We start from the raw sequence: 19,518 nt of genomic DNA on the forward strand, positions 1-19,518 counted from the left end.
CCCCCGCCGTTCCGGCGACCACCAACGTCGAGGATAAAGGACAAAGTAAAACTTTTTTCACCGCTAGTCTGGGATCGTCCGAGTACGGATCGAAGGTTCCAACTTTTCTGAATGGCGGCCACTCGTCCTCGTTATCTTCAGGTGGTTGTTCGAGAACCTCCAAGTGTTCTCCGGTGAACAAAATGGAAGAATTGTATTTGTACAGAGGTGTCAGTGCAACGTCAGAGGCATTCCAGAATCTTACCGTACCATCCTCATGGCCAGTTAACAATAATTCTCTGCCCTTCGGTTTGTCGCTACCTGATTTCTGATTCAAAATAATTCCACCGTCTATAGGCCATGGTTTATCCGAATATAAATGTTCCGTTTGTGCTTTTCCAGCTCCTACAATGCTGTCCCACAACTCTTCAGGGACATTTGGAACGTGTTGAGAACAAGTGACCGCACTTGCATGAAGGGAGACCAAGTAAGGCAATGCCATCATCTTCCACTCGGGATTATTCAAATCAATAGCTACTATCTCTTCTTCAGCTAGTACTATAAGTGCCTCTGGACTGTCGGGAGAATCTTTACCATCCTCTTGCTTCGGGAACACGGTGAAGAAGTCGATTACCTTCGAAGTGAAGTCGAAGACTACGTGTTTCCCTTTTGCCATAACTGTGATCGTGTGACGGTCTCCGTAACTTGCTCTCTGCATTCCACCAGAGAATAACACGAGTTCTCCCAACCTGCAAATCGTTTTACAAATGTCCATTACATCTGAGAAGCGTGTTATAAGTACGGGAAAAGTAAAAATTCGTTTACTCACTCAGCAGTTGGATAGACGAGAATTTTAGTAACAGCTTTGCAGGGGAACGGTCCATAAGGAGTGGTCGACTCCAGCATATTATCACTGCCTGGACTCCAAAATGCGTAGGATCCATCGTTGTGGGAGGATACGAAACGGGTCTCGGAGACCCAGTGGACAGATTCCAGCTGTTGCGTGGAGACGAATGTCTGCGCACGCGAAAACAAACCCATCAGCTGCACGTACACGTTCGCCAAAACCACCAAAGACACAAACAACGATCAGAACGAGCGGTACCATGTCACAGTCCATTCACTTAACCCATTGGTTTGGCATTCCACTTTAAATTCAAGTCTCTCTTTTTTTTTCTCGTACAATCAAATCCTTCGTTAATATTTGAGGAGAAAGATGGAATTAAGGTTGCACCCACCAATGGATTAAACGTTGCCCCACAAAATGTAACAAGCAAAAAAAAAAAGTAGTGTATATCTAAATTGTTCTGTAAGCATGTGCTGTTACATCTCCCATACTATAGTATCGTATACATAGACACATAGTGTGTGTTGTGTGAGTGTAAAGAAAAGATAAGAGAGAATAATATATACGAAGGCTCTCACCTGTTGAGCTCCAGGAGTAGCTTTGTTCCAAAGAACCATTAAACCACGATTGTAACCTATCAGAATATTGTCCGGGTGACCTGGTTGTTCCGCTATCGCCTCGACCGCTCCTGGATTCTTCTTGTAATCCTCTGGCACGCTGTCACAACATCGATACGTCACGTACACGTGAATCTAACCGTGTTTCAATGCCAATTCTCTCTCTACCGCGATAAGGGATCCTAACCTTAACACCACTTTACTTTGTTCCTTAATGAAACTTCATTAGAAAAGAATATAGATTCTGTTGCGATCTCGATAGACACTCTCTCACAGGCTCATTATTTTCATCAAGGTTGAGACAACGTTTCAGTCAATCTTGCTATCTCGCGAATTTATGACTTTCAAATAATCCTTCGTTCCGAGAAATTTATCGCAACTACGTATGTATATATATGTAAGAGTTTATATAAAAAAATAAAATGAAAAAAAAAAAAGGAAAGATTGAGGAATAAAATTCTTACTTCTGCATCACGACGTCTTGATAGATGATATTATCAGGCATCACGAACGTTTTCAGGTTCAAAAGATAAATATTCCCGCCTTCTGTGCCGAGAAGCAAATGTTCACCGCTCGACTCCAGGCACATCGCTGAGATTTTCTTCAGTTTACCCTCCAACGAAAGTGTCTTCGTCTCCACCACTGAACTCTCGTTGATCTCCCACAGGTGAAGAGAGTTGTCGTCGCACAATGAAACCACGCGGCCCTGTTGTATAGTACGTTCGTTGTAAATGAGACATTTTTTTTCTCTGGTCTTGTTTTCGCTAACTCATTCCCAAACGTACGAATTAGCATTGTTCTTTTATGAATGAAACCGAGTTGGTTCGCAACTTCTCTCACTATTTACATTTCCGTGTACGGATGAGAAGAGATAGGGACGATGAAGTTCGCGAGTATTGGGACACCTGTTACGTTGGTACCGAAGTTATTACACGCGGTTTTAATGACATTTTTTTAGGTTAAGTTGGCACGCTGTGTCGGTAAAAATTGCAGGGTTTTCGCAGTGATAGTTTTTAACGGTTTTCTCGTGAATGGTAGATTTGAGAGGAAAATGGGAGAGGACGAAGTTTTATTATTTTTTGTGCACAATATAATGGCTATGATAGATTTTTGAAATTTCGATTTTTTTAGTTTTTGTATAATGAGAGTTCAATGACCTGTAACAAACTCATTTTTGAACTTAATTTCCTGTGAATTTTTGGTGTGACATAATAAGTAACACATTACCAGAATCTTATTTTTTAACAGTAGAACAACCAGAGTAGAATATAATATATTTTTTCTTCGAAAATTGGAAGGTTTATAACCTTCGAAAGATGGTTGCCGGGTCACTTTTGACCCAGCTTTTAAATATCTCTTGCTTCAGCCGATATTCTCTTCTCCTTATACAATCAATATGTTTGTTAATTTAATCACAATATATTTGTATAATTTCACACGAAATAATACCTAAATAAAATTGAAAAAAAAAAATGTGTTTTTGCCTGCATACGAGAAACATTTTAGTATAGATTCAGTGAAATAAATTTGCATATGTAGTTATTCCTTTATTTCAACAAAAAACATTTTAATAATTTCTGTAATTTACGGTAACAAATTTTTTCAATTCTTTTTTATCAGAATCTTAACAATTCTCTAATCACTGTTTATCTTCGCCTCGCATTCAACAAAGTGTTGTGCCTATTTATGAACGGGAGTAGTGTATTTCGTAACACGTTTGAATCACGATACAGATAAGAGAAGATAGTAAACAGTTTTCACAATTTTCAACGTTACTCGCGAAGAACAACCGCTCCGTTCTCCCTGTTTTTCCAACTATGGAAAAAACGTTGGAAACGGGTGAAGTGAAAACTGGAGGAAAAGGCAAGGTTAAAAGACTGTCTCTCTACCATCGCGTTTCTTACTTTCACAAGCGAATCCATTTTGCTCAACCCGTTGCCGTGTTTTTCCGCCCCGGAGGAACCAGCGTTCCATATTTTCCACGTGTCGTATATTAACGTGTGCAGTTAAATAATTGGGACCGAGTTACTTACTCGATCATTATACGGCGGGCATAAATCCTCTGGTTACCTTGTATTTTACACGCTATTGTTACTAGTTCTACTTTCCAGTCTCGTTTCTTTCGACGTCTGTTTAAACTTTCCAATTCAAGATCGTACGCTTCGATAATGTGCTCGTGATGTGAATCAACAGATTCTACACAAAATCGTTATGATAACGATTTTTATGTAATCTCCTGTTGCGTAATAAATCAACGTTGTACGTTGAAGAAAAAGAAAAAAAATGAAGAAAAAAAGAAGCGTGTGAGAGAAGAAAAAAAAACAGAAATGAAAAGGAGAGAAGTTTTAGATTCGATACAGTCATCGTGTTGAGATTATAATCGTAGAGCTTGCTATCTTATCGGTTTTAGGATACGTTTGAAAAATGATCGTGATAACGAGATTTCATGGCACGTAACGAGCAACGTAAGTACATTGTGGCTTGATTTGATAGAACCGTCGATGTGCCACACCTATCTTATGTTTCTAGCGTGTGTACTATGATTGTACATTATGTGGATTATTCTGATTGTTTTTATTACGATAAAATGATAATGAGATTTATTGTATAAAAAGTGATCTACCGGTAAGGGTAAATGAACGTGAAAAGATTCATCGTTATTCATATCCGCCGGTAGACGATGAAGTAATTTCGCGTTGTTTTCCTCGTGATTATACGCCACTTTTCTCTATTAGTCTCCTCGCTTTTTTTCCGCACCGGTAATTAATTATCTCTCAAGCCCTCTCCACTCGTGTGTACGCGCGCGTCCGCTGTCGTTGCTCGTTGCATGCTGCAGCAATTTTTATTCTTTTGTAGGAGAAACTCTGGCGTTAGTGATATTTGATTTTTTTTTTAAAGTTTGGTAATCTTGAAAGTTGGGAATCCCAGAATTTAGAGTTCTGAGAATTGAGAGTCCAAAAATTGAAAGTTCCAAGAATTGGGAGTCACAAGAATTGAGAGTCCCAAGGATTGGGAATCCCAAGAATTGAGAATCCCAAGGATTGGGAATCCCAAGAATTGAGAGACCCAAAAATTGGGAATCCCAAAAATTAGTGATCCCAAAATTGAGAGTCCCAAGAATTGGGAATCCCAAGAATTGAGAGTCCCAAGGATTGGGAATCCCAAGAATTGGGAATCCCAAGAATTGAGAGTCCCAAGGATTGGGAATCCCAAGAATTGAGAGACCCAAAAATTGGGAATCCCAAGAATTGAGAGTTCGAAAAATTGGGAATCCCAAAAATTAGTGATCCCAAAATTGAGAGTCCCAAGAATTGGGAATCCCAAAAATTAGTGATTGCAAAATTGAGATTCTCAAGATTTGGGAATCCCAAGAATTGAGAGTCCGAAGAATTGGGAATCCCAAAAATTAGTGATCCCAAAATTGAGAGTCCCAAGAATTGGGAATCCCAAAAATTAGTGATCCCAAAATTGAGAGTCCCAAGAATTGGGAATCCCAAAAATTAGTGATTGCAAAATTGAGATTCTCAAGATTTGGGAATCCCAAAAATTGAAAATCGTAAACTTGAGTATTCCAAGAATTGGGAATCCCAAGAATTGAGAGTCCCAAGGATTGGGAATCCTAAGAATTGAGAATCCCAAGGATTGGGAATCCCAAGAATTGAGAGACCCAAAATTTGAAGTCCCAAGATTTGGGAATCCAAAAAATTGAGAATCGTAAAATTGAGTATTCCAAGAATTGGGAATCCCAAAATTTAGTGCCCCAAGAACCTAGAATCTCAAAATTTAGTCCGAAAAATAGGGCCTTCTAAAAGTTAAATTCTCAAAAATTGAATATCTTAAGACTTAGCAATCCTTAAGGATAATTCCGCGATTCAATCATCGACAGAATTATACGTGAATATCGTAATGAATTTTTTCCAGCAGAGTGATACGTATTAAAATGAAGGAAGAAGGAAAACCGCTGGACACTGGTATACCTTCCCGACCTTTATGAAACCGGCGACAATGGTGTTCGTATATTATTTATTCGTATACACGCGTGCAAAAGCGCGTTGCGCGTGTCGCACACAGTTATGCAACTCAGCAACGGCGGCCGTATAAGCCGAACACGGTGTCGCGTTACCCGTGCAACGCGTGTGACTTTTAAAACAACCATAACTTCACACCTCCGTGTCCCTTTGATTACAATGTACGTGAAAGATATTACTATCACACGAGTCTACTGTACGTCGCGTCTCTTGAACACATTTTTTTCTTTTTCTGAACGCAGCTTTGACAAATATTTGATTTCTTCAGGAACGCATCACGGTAGCGCATTATTAAAATGAGCAAAACTAAGTTTCGAAATGAAAACAGTGACGGTAATTGTTTGTTAAATACAAATTTTGATAGTGACGCTTATTTTAGGTTAGATAAGAGCAAAAAATTTCTGGAATTTCTCATTAAGCGTTGATATGCATCCTTTGTAGTGTTTCAGAGCTATTAGCGTGACCATTAAGAATTGTAAACTAGGTCGATAAGTCAGCTAGCATTCTTTTCAAAGTTACACACTATTGTAAATCTCTATTTAAAACTCTTTGTATTAATTAAAATCCAATATTTATCTAATATTTCTAATTCTAAGATTTACAGTCGTTTAAGTGCTAAAGCTATCAAACCACGAACTATTTGCAAGACCATAAACCACAAATGTAATAACACAATGAAATAGTAGCAGTAAAATATAGCATTTACCTCATTGGGCAGGGCAACGATCTTCGTGACAGCATTCTCCCCGCTTTCGATCGTATGTTGTCCATAAAACTCTACACCTGGCCTCCCAAATCTGTTATCATACGTCAGTCAAGAGAAAACATAGGAAACTGGGCACCCTATTCCAAACATCAAACCGCCACCACAGTTTCTATTCAGAAACAAACGGCGCTCTTGTTTCTAAAATGACCGACTTAACGCGCTGACAGACCGAATTGCGCTCCATTCGCAAAACGTGCACGATGTTTTCGCATCGTCGTCGAATTCTATAGAAAACCTCGACACATATCGTTCGACTCAAAAACGCGCCATTTCTTACATCATCGATTATACTCGCAGTTACAATATAGGTTAGCTTCGAATGAAAAATGAAAACAGAGGTTCGAATATCACGTAAGAAGGCTTAAGCGTTACATCTCTACAATATCAAATGCAAACAGAATTTTCTTCGACATAGGGTAAAGACGTTTATCATCCGTGTTGCGAAATGATAATGATCATCCTCCTGATTACGTAGTCGTTCGAACATCTGCCATCGAGGCACGAATAAAATAAGCGGTAGGTATATGGTCGAAGTGTACGCACAGTGCATTGGGAACCAGACCTTTTGTGCGCCTGTAATTAGCATTTTTCAGACAGCATTCGATGCATGCATAAAGCAATCGACGGGAGAACAATTATGAAAAAATTATATTTTAATTAACTCCTATATCAAACGATGTTAAAGAAGCTTCTGTCTGGTAACTAATTAATAACGTATTTTAAATGTCAAACGTGGAATATTGTAATGAAAGTTTCAGAAGACCTAACATAACCTCATTTGGAGAAATAAAAGTCAACGTTCTGGCTAGAATCGTTTCAAACTCGATGTCCTGGCTGGATCGATAATCGACCTCGCATGAACTAGGTAACGAGCTAGTGGCGACACATCTTCAGTGTATCTATATACTAACTAATATTTCATCGTTTCTTCCGTAATGAGTTTTTTAACGGTTGGACAAGATGGTTGAATAATTTCAAGTTAATACGTTGTACATTTCTGGGAATGATTTAATGCCTTTGTGGTACACCAACGAGTCATTATGGGAACCGTACAACAATGTTCGGCATTATGTCTCGTTTCAACGAGGTTGGAACTAGGGGAAGTTGATTTATGTTTCTTGGAAAATGACACTAGCATGTCTCCGCCTAACTGATTAAACTTTCAAATGTACAACATCGATTTTCCTCCTACTTGCTCAGTTTCATCATGCAACGCGATACCAACTCCTTTCGCTCATTTCTATTAATCTTCTATCTTCAATGGGAGCACTTTCAACCTCTGTATATAATTATTCTGCCACTTCTGATTTCATTCGCTGTATCTTCCATCTATGTTCCAGCATAAATATACCTACGTCTAATACACGAATTCTTCCGCGTGTTCTTTCAACTATCTATAACCTCAATCGAAATCAGAGCACCTAACCTATTTCATATTCCCATGCACGACTCTATGACACTGCGGTACTTTCACGTGAACGTCCTTGGTCCCACAGGAAACCTAATCCCGACTACAATTTCATAACTCAAACCGGGTAAATCCTCTGGAATAAATGCAGGAAAGAATAACTTTCCACTCGAATGCAATCTTCTCGTGAAACTGACGTGAATAAAGAACAAGTACTGTCTCACGTCCTCGACATGCGTGAAAACAAAAACATTGCGAGCGTGTTTGGTGAATGAAAGCGGTTGTCGTAAAACCGGAGGCGTGAATCGAAGAATAGCATCGACTGGATCGCGAAATATCGAGTATCGTGTATCTAAAATTAGTTACCACGCCGGGGAGTAAGAGAGATCAGAACAAACCAGCATCAATCACGCTCTCGTTCCCCTTCGACCGTCTCACAAAGTTTTTTCGGCGATTTATCGACCGATACGAGCGTCATCGAGTACCGACAGTGCCTCGAGATCAGATTATAAATACCGATTGCAGGGAAAAAGAGTAAAATAAAAAGTAAAAGAAATAAAGTGAAGATGAAGGTAAGAAGGGGTGACTAGAGCAAAAAGGATACACCTTGATGGCGCCGGATGCCGTGCCGATGATCATCAGCCGCAAACTCGGATCCCATGCGAGGGCTGTCGGTTTATTTGGGAACCCATGCTGCACCGTCTGTAAAGAACAGGAAACGATTGTTATTAGTTCGAGTAATTATTACTATTAGCGGTGTCGGCGGTACTAGGAGATTCGATGGGGTATTATTGGCTGACGTATGTGTATCTTGAATAGGTTAGGGTTCCCTCAATGGAAACTTGGTACAATGTTGCTTATTTTTCTTGGTGATTTACGGCTACTCATTGGACGGTTAATGGGTAACAGTTAATATCGTTTGCTTTCTTATTCATTATCAGTGTACACAATTAGTCATATTTGTATTCATAAGCTAAAACAATTTTATAATTAAAGGAATGAAGTAGATATACTGTTATCAGTTTATCGAACTAAAATTTCCTCCTCTTCACAGTGACAAGAGCCCCTTGACGTCAAATAATACATTTTTATTGTACATTTACTATAGTTCCAAAAGATGTGTAAGTCTAACGATTAAATTATAGTTTAACGAGTATTGAAGCACTACTTATAAGACAATACGAGTTTCACTTTATCTCCGAGCGTTAAAACCGGACACGCACGTGAATATAAGTCCCTATAAGCTTCTCTGAAAGCTTCTCACTTAATGGATTAAGTCACGTCGCGATGCTCGATTCATAAATTGCCTCGGTCATTTCGCTCGACCATTCTTTGCAATAATTGTATACTGTCCGTTGTAATCACTGGACTATTTATACGAGAAAGTCGCTAAAAATAGTGTACGCTATCTGTACTGTCGCTGGTACTCATACGCGCGCGCGTGCACCAGCGAGCGTAGTTTGATCCTTGATAAGCGATCACTTTATTTCAAACTTGTACGCGAATACAATGAATTAACTTGAATTACTTAAAAAACAGGAGAAAAAATTGGCCTTCGTTTCGTTGGCCCCCTCTCGAGCAAAACGAGAAACGTAGTCTCATCTGTTAATGCTTGGTTAAAATTAAAAATGAAAGGAGAAATGTGGACCGTGGCGTGGCAATTAAATAGAATACGAGGCAAACTCAATTAAGGGAAACAGCGACAGACGGGTTAACGATCATATCCTCCCTTTCCGCGGCTCGTTTTGAATGCAATTAACGGTAATTACGCGCGACAGTCGTTTCCGACTTTCTCGACGTGGCGTTTGCTGCGAGTGACATCAATTTTCGGCGAAAGGCGCGCACCGATTACTCATCGATGAGTCAGATTTTGTCAAGTCCCCGTTAATCCTGCGGTTTTATCGACTGATGGTGCACGCGTACTCTCACCTACCCCCCACCACATTGCAAACCGAGCATCATAAAGAATCTCTTTCACGATCGGCAATTAAAACATTTCTGTAATACTCTTTGTAACAGTACATCCTGTCACGGAAAGTTGGGCACTCGAAAAATAATCTCTTAACCGTCCTTGTTATTCTCGATAAGGGAATCTTATCAAATAAGGTTCGTGTAATTTTTCCTTATTTTCGAAGGACAAATACGGTAAGATGAAAATTGTGTCCCATCTTATCGGTATATATACTTCTATGTACACGTTTAGCTCGTGATTAATATATCAAACCTCGGATTAACATAGAGGTAAAACCTTGAAATCACTGATTCCTCCACGCTTCTGTTTCGTAACTATTGAACTGATGTGATTGCAGTGATTGTGTCGGGGAGATTACCATCAGGACGATATATTACTGTAGATATTCGAATTTCCCCTTAGATACGTATAACGATGTACCATAAAAAAATGACATCACCTTGATAAATAGCGACTTAGTTTTGTGTCCGTATAAAAAGTGTTCCCGCTAAAGTGGACATGAAATAAATGGTTTACCACGTCAAAATGTTACAACGTTCCGAGACAGATGATAGGTTGTTAAAAGCTGCTAGGATGGCCAGACGCTTTCTACCTGAAGCGAAAGATCCACGGTAGGTATGGCCGTGGTACAAACCCCAAGATTAAGGGCTGTCCATAATATCGATTTGCCACGCATTTCCACCACGCGATTAGAAAAATGGACGTTCGTCGGTACAGTAGGGATGCGGCGAGACCTTGGCCCGCGTAATTTCTATGAAAAAAGGTGTCACCGCTTCTGAGTTTCAGGAGGGTTAATCGCGAAAATTAAAGCAAGAAGGCGCACAAGCACGGGTCGGCACGAACACAACAAAGGATTCCCCCAGTAGGGCATAATCCAACCTAACCTTAATTTTAGCTTAATCTTGATCAGCCCTAACCTCTACTAGGAGTAACATTAACCGAGCATCGATCAAGTGGTGCCCTTGCTTATAGACACATTCACGAGAAAAAATTACTAGTTCGAGACTTGCTCATTTTATCGACTTGGACGAAATTAACAGATCGATCGAAAGCTTTGCAAGATTTACAGTCCTCGTATATTATTTTCCTTAGTGACGGTTACGATAACGGTAGATCTATAATTAGAAACTTCACACTTCTTTTTAATAAAACAAACACTCGATCGGGCTGGGTGATCTAATTTTATTCCTGGAAACGTTAAAAATTATTGCTCGATCGATAACCCCGGTGTGACATTTCTTCTACGTACATATTTTATGTTGGTACTATACGTACTTTTCTACAATCTTCAGGGTACTGCGGAATATTTCTTGACAGACAAATGGACGTATGCACTTTATGGAGGAACAGATATTTCATTTAATATATTATTTACATGATATAAAAAAAATAAATATGTAAATATATATTTTTCATAAATAATATGTTTGTACTAATGCTAATTTATATTAAAACTTTCGAAATAATCTGTGTATGCTAGTAAGTACGCGTAGGTATAACCAGCCGTGCCTAACGGTACATTCTTGCCCGTATATTAAAGCGAACGTAAAAAGGGCTAGACATCTTATCGTATTTTTGTTTGCACAGAAAACCGATATCTTTTCTCGTATCTCCTTTCCTTTGTAGCACAAGCGTACGTGGAATTGTCGATAGAATAATTCAATAATATCAATGGCAGAAGAAAGATGAATATCACCGAAATAATCACTATGTGAGATTAACGCAATCGATTCTTCATCTTCTGATGACTGACCAATACCAAAAGATTCCAAGGTGACTCTTGGTTTTTTAAATAGCCATTCCACGCCCATTCCTAATGAAACGACAAAATAGCAACAATCAATGATGTAATCTCTAACCGACTGTCATTTGGTTTTCGATCGTTCCAAACTGCAGCATAAACAGGGTTTGCGTAAACGTCACGGCTTCAATTAAGGCAACAGGCAACCCTCCACTTCACCGAGGGCTTTCTACTTTTTTATTCCAACTCGTACCATCTTACCGCGCAGAGCGCGCTACTTCTGCCTCTAATTGCTTAACCTACAGATTAACCTACATTTCCTATTTCATTTCCCGGCCGAACGAAAGTAACGTACGTAAGTACAGTATGCACGTTTACAAACTCAGTGGAACGTTCCTATTGTCTATTCCGTACCCGCACGTTCCCCGTGTCATATGGAGTACAGCGGAACGAAGGGAACCAGCGGGAGGAGGGATGCAATTTCAGTTGCAACGGTTCGGCGGGATTTGCCAGTGCGCCGCGGAAAAATCGTCGTGTTTCATCGATCGTAGCCAGCACGACCTGATTTGCACGCGACGTGTGTTTTCGCAATCCGTGTCGTCAAACTTCGAATCCAGCCGGCGGAGAATTAAACCGCGATAAGGTTTCGCGACGGTGCACCCGATGGCCGGCGACGATGACAGCCAGCAGCCGAGACAGAACCGCTAAAGAAACGCACCACACCGCACCGCACAACCACAATAATCCTGACTAGGCACCGTGTGTCTCAGGCAGCCCGACGTCTTCTAGACTTTCGGTATCGATTACGTTCGGCTATTGACCTGTTGATTCCGCGGCGTTCATTCTTAAAACACGCTGTATCATGTTCTCGGAGGAGAGGTTGATTTTAGAATCTTAATATTTTCACCATGAAAGCAGCCTTTAAGGTACGAGAGCGTGGATGTTGCTGTTGATCGACGAACACGAGTGTTTCGCAACGCTCCTTTTAAATCGATAGATAGCAACAGCGTGAATTTATTTAATCGTTTGAAAAGAAAAAATGAAAGGTGCGTAGAATTTTGTGCGATGGATGTTAAAGGCTTGTTTAGATATGTCGTACGAATTGACGGTTTATTGGTTATTTATGTACCGGTCACTCGTAACCGTCAGTAACCTGTGAGAAACGACAAACCGTGGCATGTTTTATCGCGTGTTAAACGCGTGCGCTCGATAAAGTCGAATCGAAGTCGGATTCGTTTGATTTCTCTTTATCGGGAGTTAATTCGGGACAGGTTTTTTTCTCTCGATTATATTCGAATTATATCACCGTGTATTTATGGATCTCCTTGAGATGCGATATTCGCTGTCTTCTCAACATTCGACTTTTTCTTTCCATTTTTTTTTTTTTTCGGTGAAGATGAGATTTATCTGTAAAACGATCGAAGAGCTTACGCATAAAAGGAACTCATGTTCTGTAAAACGCATCGCGTGTCAACATCGTGATATCACGAAGGAACAGATTACTATCTGACGTGGTAACAGAATAAACTTTCAATTGCAAGCCTGTTGACTTATAAATAATGAATGTGTAAATAAAACGGAAAAAGACGAAGGAACGGTCTGTTTTAAGAGCCGATACGTAGCTGATAAAACTAACCCCTGACGTCGTTTATCGAAAATCAACTCTTCAACACGAACACTTCTCTACACTTTTTCTCTTATTACAATGTTAAAAATATATGGAAGAAACTATCGAAGCGTAAAATGATAAACCGCTGGAAGAAAGTGAAAATCGTTGGACAGTCTGCAGTATCCTTTTCAGAGCCTCGAAATTCACCGCACAAAAGAGTCAAAACAGAAGCAACGGAACTTTTTACAATTTTCCATTCTTTTCAAATGAAAACGAGTTTGCCCCAATGCTCACACTCACTTTTCCCCGGCGATGAATAAAGAAAACGGTACAAAACACTTTTTCCTCAGTTGCATCGAAGTTATCCGCTTTCCATTGAAACTGCGAACTACGATATTACGACGTCTAAATACATCGTACACGATAACATTGTTTCCTAGAAACGGTAAATTTAATCTGTTTCAATAATCGCGACGTGTGGAGAGAAAAAAAAAAATAGTGTCCCCGTGTAAAAGCGGGACGAGGTGGAAGAAAGTGTCGGGGCGCGTTTCGCCGGTTCGGGTGTGGGCGAACCTTTAATCGGAGACCTACCTTTCGAAAGGCGAAAAGATCCTTTTGCAGTTTCTGTCGCTCGGCCGTAGGTTGTTGGCCCTTCCCTCTGATAAACTTCAACATCTCTGTCGGCGTTTGTTTCCTCGTCGGGCGGTTTGCGACACGTCCGTTGAAAACGGTTAATCCTCAGTTGTAAAAGGCCACGACGTATCACTGCCGTCACGAAGGGCTCGGTAGGACCGCGAACACCAAACCGTGATTTAAAACATTCTTGAATGAACGGTAAAACTCGCGCGCCGTACCGCAATACGTATTTTCGTCGGTGTGTTCGACCGCACACGTCCGATATACGCCTGCAACACGTCAGTCCCTGTCTTTCACGCCGTATCCTCCTCCTTCCTTCCTTTTCCCTTTCCCGCACTCTCTCTCCTCCTTCTTTCTCTTTCGCTCACTCACTGAATCCAGTCCGCCTGACCGATGTGTCAGCCGCTACGCGTTTTTTACCGACGTTCCGCGAAAATCGTTCGGGTCTACCACGAGAACGGTTGTGGACAACAGGTCGAACAACGGCCTAGCCTGCTGTCTAACTTACGATACGAATGAACACGTAAAACCATTGAAATACCCGACAGAGGCGTGAAGTCATTCCACGTCTGTCGCTCGCGTCTCTCGTGTCTTTCGCCGTCGCGTCGGCTTTCCACCAATCACATGTTTCGGTTACATTCGTCTGTGCTCGGTAGAAATCGGTTATATCCGGCTAATGTCGGAACGAAAGCCCTGCTCGGGCGCGCCCGCACGAACAATGACCTCGATCAGGCCTGCCAAACCACACGACCAAATACCCACTTTCACTCGATTCCATCGCTGACCGTTACGTTCATGGAAATAATATTTTACGATTGTGCGCTTCGCTTTTTGAATTTCAAATTTTTTAATGCAGTACTTGAAGAAGGTAATTTATTATTACTTTTTTTTTTATACGTGATACTTTAATGTGAAATGCATTAAAAATTGAAACTTAAAGTCAGTTGCATTTTAAAGAAGGATAAGTTGTTTTCACATATTTTAATACGAAACAGTAGGACTTGAAAGTGTATTATAAATAACAGAAATGGACAAATTTTGAAATAATGATAACATTGAGTAAAGAAAGAGTTATGTATGAAATTTGATTTCAGTAACGACATACTTAAGTATTTATTCTAATCATGTATCGGGAAGTCACGTGTTAGATCGATTTCCTGAGTACTATATCCCACCGCGTTGTTTTCATTTCCCATGCTCATTTAAAAGGATGTTTGCAATTGTAATTAACTCCAGAAAATACTTGCATTTTTATTGATATTATTTCGCTTATAATACAATGGATATATTTTATTTGTAATAAAAAATTAATATTTCATTTCCACAATTTACATATATTATTCCTCATTTTTCAATATATACATATATTTGTATATAAATAGATACATTAAGTACAATAAAAATTGATTCGTTTAAAAATAATTCCTTATAAAGATTACATATAGTACAAAAATGTATATATAATTTATTAAATCTGTCCTAAGTTGGCTGTAAAACAACTTTTTAAATTTGCTCTTGTCTAAAATTTGTTATAAAATATTATGTTATGTTTATATTTGTAACTGAACTTGTATATTTGTATCACTTAATACTGTCATGATAAAGGTAAAATTTTTTATAACAATTTAAAAATTTTTTCAGTTGACAGTTAAACTTTAATATTTAAATAGGAAGCTACAAAAATTCTCAGGATTTTATTAATATTTTCTGTCGTTTTTAAATCGATGTTATCACGATTATCACTCGGTTTATGCCAAACCTTTGGGAAGGGGTATGGTACTAAATGTAAAATGGGAATATCTGAAACACACATTTCATAGTAAAGACAAAACATAAAATTCATATACTTACGAAAATTATTATTTACCTCTGTGTAAAAATGGAATGTGGTCATCTTCAATACTGGCTTCCATAGAATATGGTTGAAAATATTTTTGTGTAGGTTGTTCATAGGAATATGACTCAAATTTGTTTAAGGAAGCCAATGTACTTTCAATAGCTATTAATAAAGAATACCATTTTTCTGTGTTACTAAAGTAATTGTAAAATGTTGGATCTGGTGCACCAATTAAGTCTAGTAGAACTAGCATATCCTATGAAGGAAAAACAGTTAATATTTGTGTAAGTTTTTTAATTTATATTACTAAACACTTACAAGCTTATCCAGTTCAGAAATATTTTCTCCCTGATTATAAGTAGTATAATTATTGTGCCACGTTTTGGCTAAATGCCTTGCACCATAAATGGAATCTTTTGGACCCCATTCTCTAAAAGCTTCTTCTCCATCAAAAAATATAAGCATTAAACTAATGTCATTCTGGAAATAAAAAAGATATTCTAAAAAGTTAGAAAAAGATTATTAGATGTATATTACTTACATTTTTTATAGAGTTCAATTTATCCTTCATAACTTCAGCTAAGTTAATCATTTGAGCACATGGTACTGCACTATCTGTGGCAGCAATAAAATTCCTTTCCCTAGTATATTTTGAGTCATAATGGCAAGCCAATGCCAAATACCTTTTTGCATTCGGATTTAATTTTGCAATTATATTTTCAAACTCTAAGGTTCCAAAGGTAGGAGTTTGATCTTTGAACCTATCAGATTCCACAGTCCAACCAAGATCTTCCATTGACCTCTTTATGTACTATAAGGAAAATCATAATTTGTCTTATCAGGAAATATAAGATTCCCCTAAGAATTGAATTACATCATGTTTATACATTTTTTGTGTGCAGTTATACTACTATCATTTTAATAAATTGCATTTTATTGTGCTATAAATATTACAATTAAATATGCAATATGCTGCATTTATATAAATTTTTGTCATTTGTGTTATTTGAACTTACATTTTTTACCCTCGTATGTTCCGGTGTGCCGACGATTCTCACTACGCATATGTTATCTAAAACTTTGTCCATGTGATCGACATTTGACAGATCTGACAATTTCACTATCTGCTTTCTCGATAGTTTAGTCGGAGTATGATAGTACTGGAATCATTTCATGACTGTAACTGATGTATGTAAGAATAGTCAATGGGATGCATTGTGAAATATGACTTTTGAAGATGAATATGCGACGGAAAAGTGAAAGTATTGGATAAAAATGGTAAAATGATAAAAAATATGATAATTACGTGCATTATATACCTTTTCATTTCGAAATTGTGCCTTCGTTAAAATATTTGCGTCGATTATAAAAGGACCGACACATAATAAAAAAATTTGCAAAGCGAGTTCCAGCATCATCATCATACACTGTAGCACACTTACACTGAACTGAATGCCGCGAAGCAACCATTGTCGCTATTAAATCCGCGCCGCCATTTTGAAACTGTGCTCACGTGATTAATGAAAGTCTTCGTTTCTATTGGTCAATTGTGCATGCGCACTGGTTCAATTTTTGTCGTGTTCTTCAAAATCTTGTAAACGTGTAACAATTATGAATATTAGAATGTGCGTTTTATATTGCAATTGTTTTGTAAGTTATTTTGTTCCGAAGCTGACAAGTGATCGCGAGTAAAATTTCGATAGTTGTACAGTTTAAATTTTTCAAATGTTCTTACGTCGAAGCTACAGTGTATCTTCAAACCGGTTTAATTTTATGGACAGCATCTCGTTTCCAGTAAAAAGAGGAACAAAGAAGTTAAGCTGGAATTTGATAGGTAAGTGAAAGAAAATAATTCACACGTTTATTAACGTACCAAATATATTAAACAACTTTTAATGATACGTTGCACCTTTTATAGTACATAAAGGGTTAGGATTTCTTATAGTACTTGTTTCTAAGAACAATAAACGGTTCTGAATTTAGGTAGACGAACACTTATACTTACACTAACAAATTCCTAGTTCATTTGTCTAACTTTCACAGTGTAATTTTAACAATTGAGACACTGCATTAATATGGACGAACAATGTAAATTAATGATTGGAGTAAGTCCGATTTAATTGATTTGCTCATAAAAATATGTATAAAGTAATAGATATCTTTTACTTCTTAATACCTTATGTAAAGATATCGCAATAAGAAATCTTACAAGTCGACGTTATTTAAAAGAAAAAAGGATCTATGCGTTAGAAAGTCTAGTGAATCGATGACGCGGATCATTATTATGAAATGTGATATCTGCGAATGATACGATGCACCCATTTTACGCTTTCTGCAATTCACATCGATCTGACTAACGGATACTTCTCTTGCACCATGTTGTCGAATTTTTCTTTCAACGACCACCGATCGAAATTTCTACTCAATTAGAACATAAATAAACAAAGATTTCACCATGATATTTATTCGACGTACTTTCCCCTTGATTTACTAACTCTTACCGATTTCTCCTCATGGTCAAGTTTCCTTTTCGCAATTAACAAATTTCATGTCTAAATTTGTCTAAACACAGATAGTAAGACATTTAGTGATACAATGCTGTCAACTTATAACAAGAATAAGGTACATGAAGGTAGGAGACACTATAAAATTAAAGGTCAACCAATCAGTTCTATGGTGCGTTCAGAAATTCGACGTCACGATATTAGAGGTAAAATGTTGAACAAACCAATCGTTCTTCATTCCCCTGAGAAAGATCACGTAGCCAATCAAAAATGCAACAAACAACCGAGTATTCCTCCCACGTTCGTAAACTCATTATTATTACTATTACCAGTACTATTATTATTGTCCTAGCACGGTCAGCACGTACGAAAGGTAATACAGTACAAATATCAGATTTGAGAAAGAAAAAAAAATATATATATATATAGGGTCATCTCAGTTCTAAGTATGTACGCGGATTTTTTGAGCAAACTGTCTCTCTCTCTCTCTCTCTCTCTCGCGAGTCAAACTGAATCTTGTTCGAGCGATCGTATACTAAACGGACACCTGCCGAAAGAGAAATGGAGATCGACGATCGTGGGACCCGCGGATATGCACCAGAACGTCCGTAGCATGGCGTTTTAAAACAAATGATAAATTATGTCTAGGGCGGGTCCCAAGGTCGTCCTTCTTTCCTTTTTCTTTTTTTTCTCTGGTCGCGCAGGCTTGGTTTGGGATTTACGATCGGCCACTCAGAGTCTTCGTTTTTTGTCTCGTTCGTTTCGTTTTTTCTTTTTTTTTTATCGTTCCCCTGGGAAACATCGCTTGCCAGATTATGTTTTGTTCATTGCGAGCACGTCTCACGCTCCGCGCTCAAGACTCTTTCCTCTGTCGATAAAGATGACGCGGGTTCCCTTCAGTAGTTGTATGGTCCGTATTGCGAGCCGTGATAGTATGGTCCTGGATATGCGGCAGGTGCCGGGTAGCCGGCATAAGCATATTGTTGCTTCTGGGGATATACTGGAAGTATGGAAAAATATGTTAGTATAATTGTGCCATGCATACGGTGGTTCTTATGTGCGAGTAATTAACCTTTCCCTTTGATACGAGTACCTTATTCTTCGCAGAACGTTTTTAATACTCTCAGTGAATGTTTTTAGGTAAATAGTGTACAGAATGTTTCGTTTGAGGTTAGAAATTTAAATTCAAAATTTGGAACTTAAAATTCTCATTTGGATGTAGGTGGAAGTGTCTGTCATTTCAAGGTCATCTGTTTTTAACGGTTCTTTAAGCTTTTCCAGCGTATACAGATTACATATGGAACACTCTATATCCGTTTTTAACTATATTTAAATTATATAAGTTGGAAAACTTTTATCTGCTAATTGTTGATCATTATCAATGCGAAAAGACACGATGGTGTTAAGAACCTCTTTCCTATGTATACTACCAGTTCTAATTGATAAGCGAAACGTTTCAATTTGCATTTGCATCCGTCTTCAACAAACTTGTATTTCTATTGCTTTCGCTTATTACCTAGGTGCAAAAAGACGATGTTAATTCCGGATTGCTTTGAAGACTTGACTCGGTTCCT

At 38.4% G+C, this 19,518-nt stretch overlaps 3 protein-coding genes across 5 annotated transcripts in view; all 3 read right to left on the minus strand.

Moving 5' to 3' along the window:
* The window catches only part of LOC108576640 (lethal(2) giant larvae protein homolog 1), a 17,850-nt gene extending 3,685 nt beyond the window's left edge, over nt 1-14,165 (minus strand). The window contains exons 1-7 of the mRNA XM_017939666.1: nt 13,559-14,165; nt 8,250-8,347; nt 6,178-6,268; nt 1,908-2,149; nt 1,405-1,543; nt 809-996; nt 1-728 (exon numbers count right to left, since the gene is read on the minus strand). The exon at nt 1-728 is cut by the window's left edge and continues 300 nt beyond it. Coding sequence (XP_017795155.1) covers nt 1-728; nt 809-996; nt 1,405-1,543; nt 1,908-2,149; nt 6,178-6,268; nt 8,250-8,347; nt 13,559-13,642 — 1,570 coding nt within the window. The 5' untranslated portion in view covers nt 13,643-14,165. The remainder of the gene's footprint in view (nt 729-808; nt 997-1,404; nt 1,544-1,907; nt 2,150-6,177; nt 6,269-8,249; nt 8,348-13,558) is intronic.
* Nucleotides 14,166-15,251: 1,086 nt separating this feature from the next.
* On the minus strand, nt 15,252-16,910 carry LOC108576633 (glutaminyl-peptide cyclotransferase-like). Its single transcript, XM_017939658.1, is given in 7 exon segments — nt 15,252-15,403; nt 15,471-15,696; nt 15,759-15,920; nt 15,982-16,251; nt 16,457-16,600; nt 16,760-16,846; nt 16,848-16,910. Coding segments are annotated over 7 exon segments (1,104 nt in total).
* A 1,547-nt stretch (nt 16,911-18,457) lies between these two features.
* The window catches only part of LOC108576647, a 33,107-nt gene continuing 32,046 nt past the window's right edge, over nt 18,458-19,518 (minus strand). For all 3 annotated transcript variants that reach the window (XM_017939683.1, XM_017939685.1, XM_017939682.1), the window contains one exon: nt 18,458-18,944. In XM_017939683.1, the coding sequence (XP_017795172.1) occupies nt 18,841-18,944 (104 nt within the window). In that variant the 3' untranslated portion in view covers nt 18,458-18,840. The remainder of the gene's footprint in view (nt 18,945-19,518) is intronic.

Source organism: Habropoda laboriosa, unplaced genomic scaffold (genome assembly GCF_001263275.1).
Source record: "Habropoda laboriosa isolate 0110345459 unplaced genomic scaffold, ASM126327v1 scaffold462, whole genome shotgun sequence".
In the NCBI taxonomy this organism is placed as follows: domain Eukaryota; kingdom Metazoa; phylum Arthropoda; class Insecta; order Hymenoptera; family Apidae; genus Habropoda; species Habropoda laboriosa.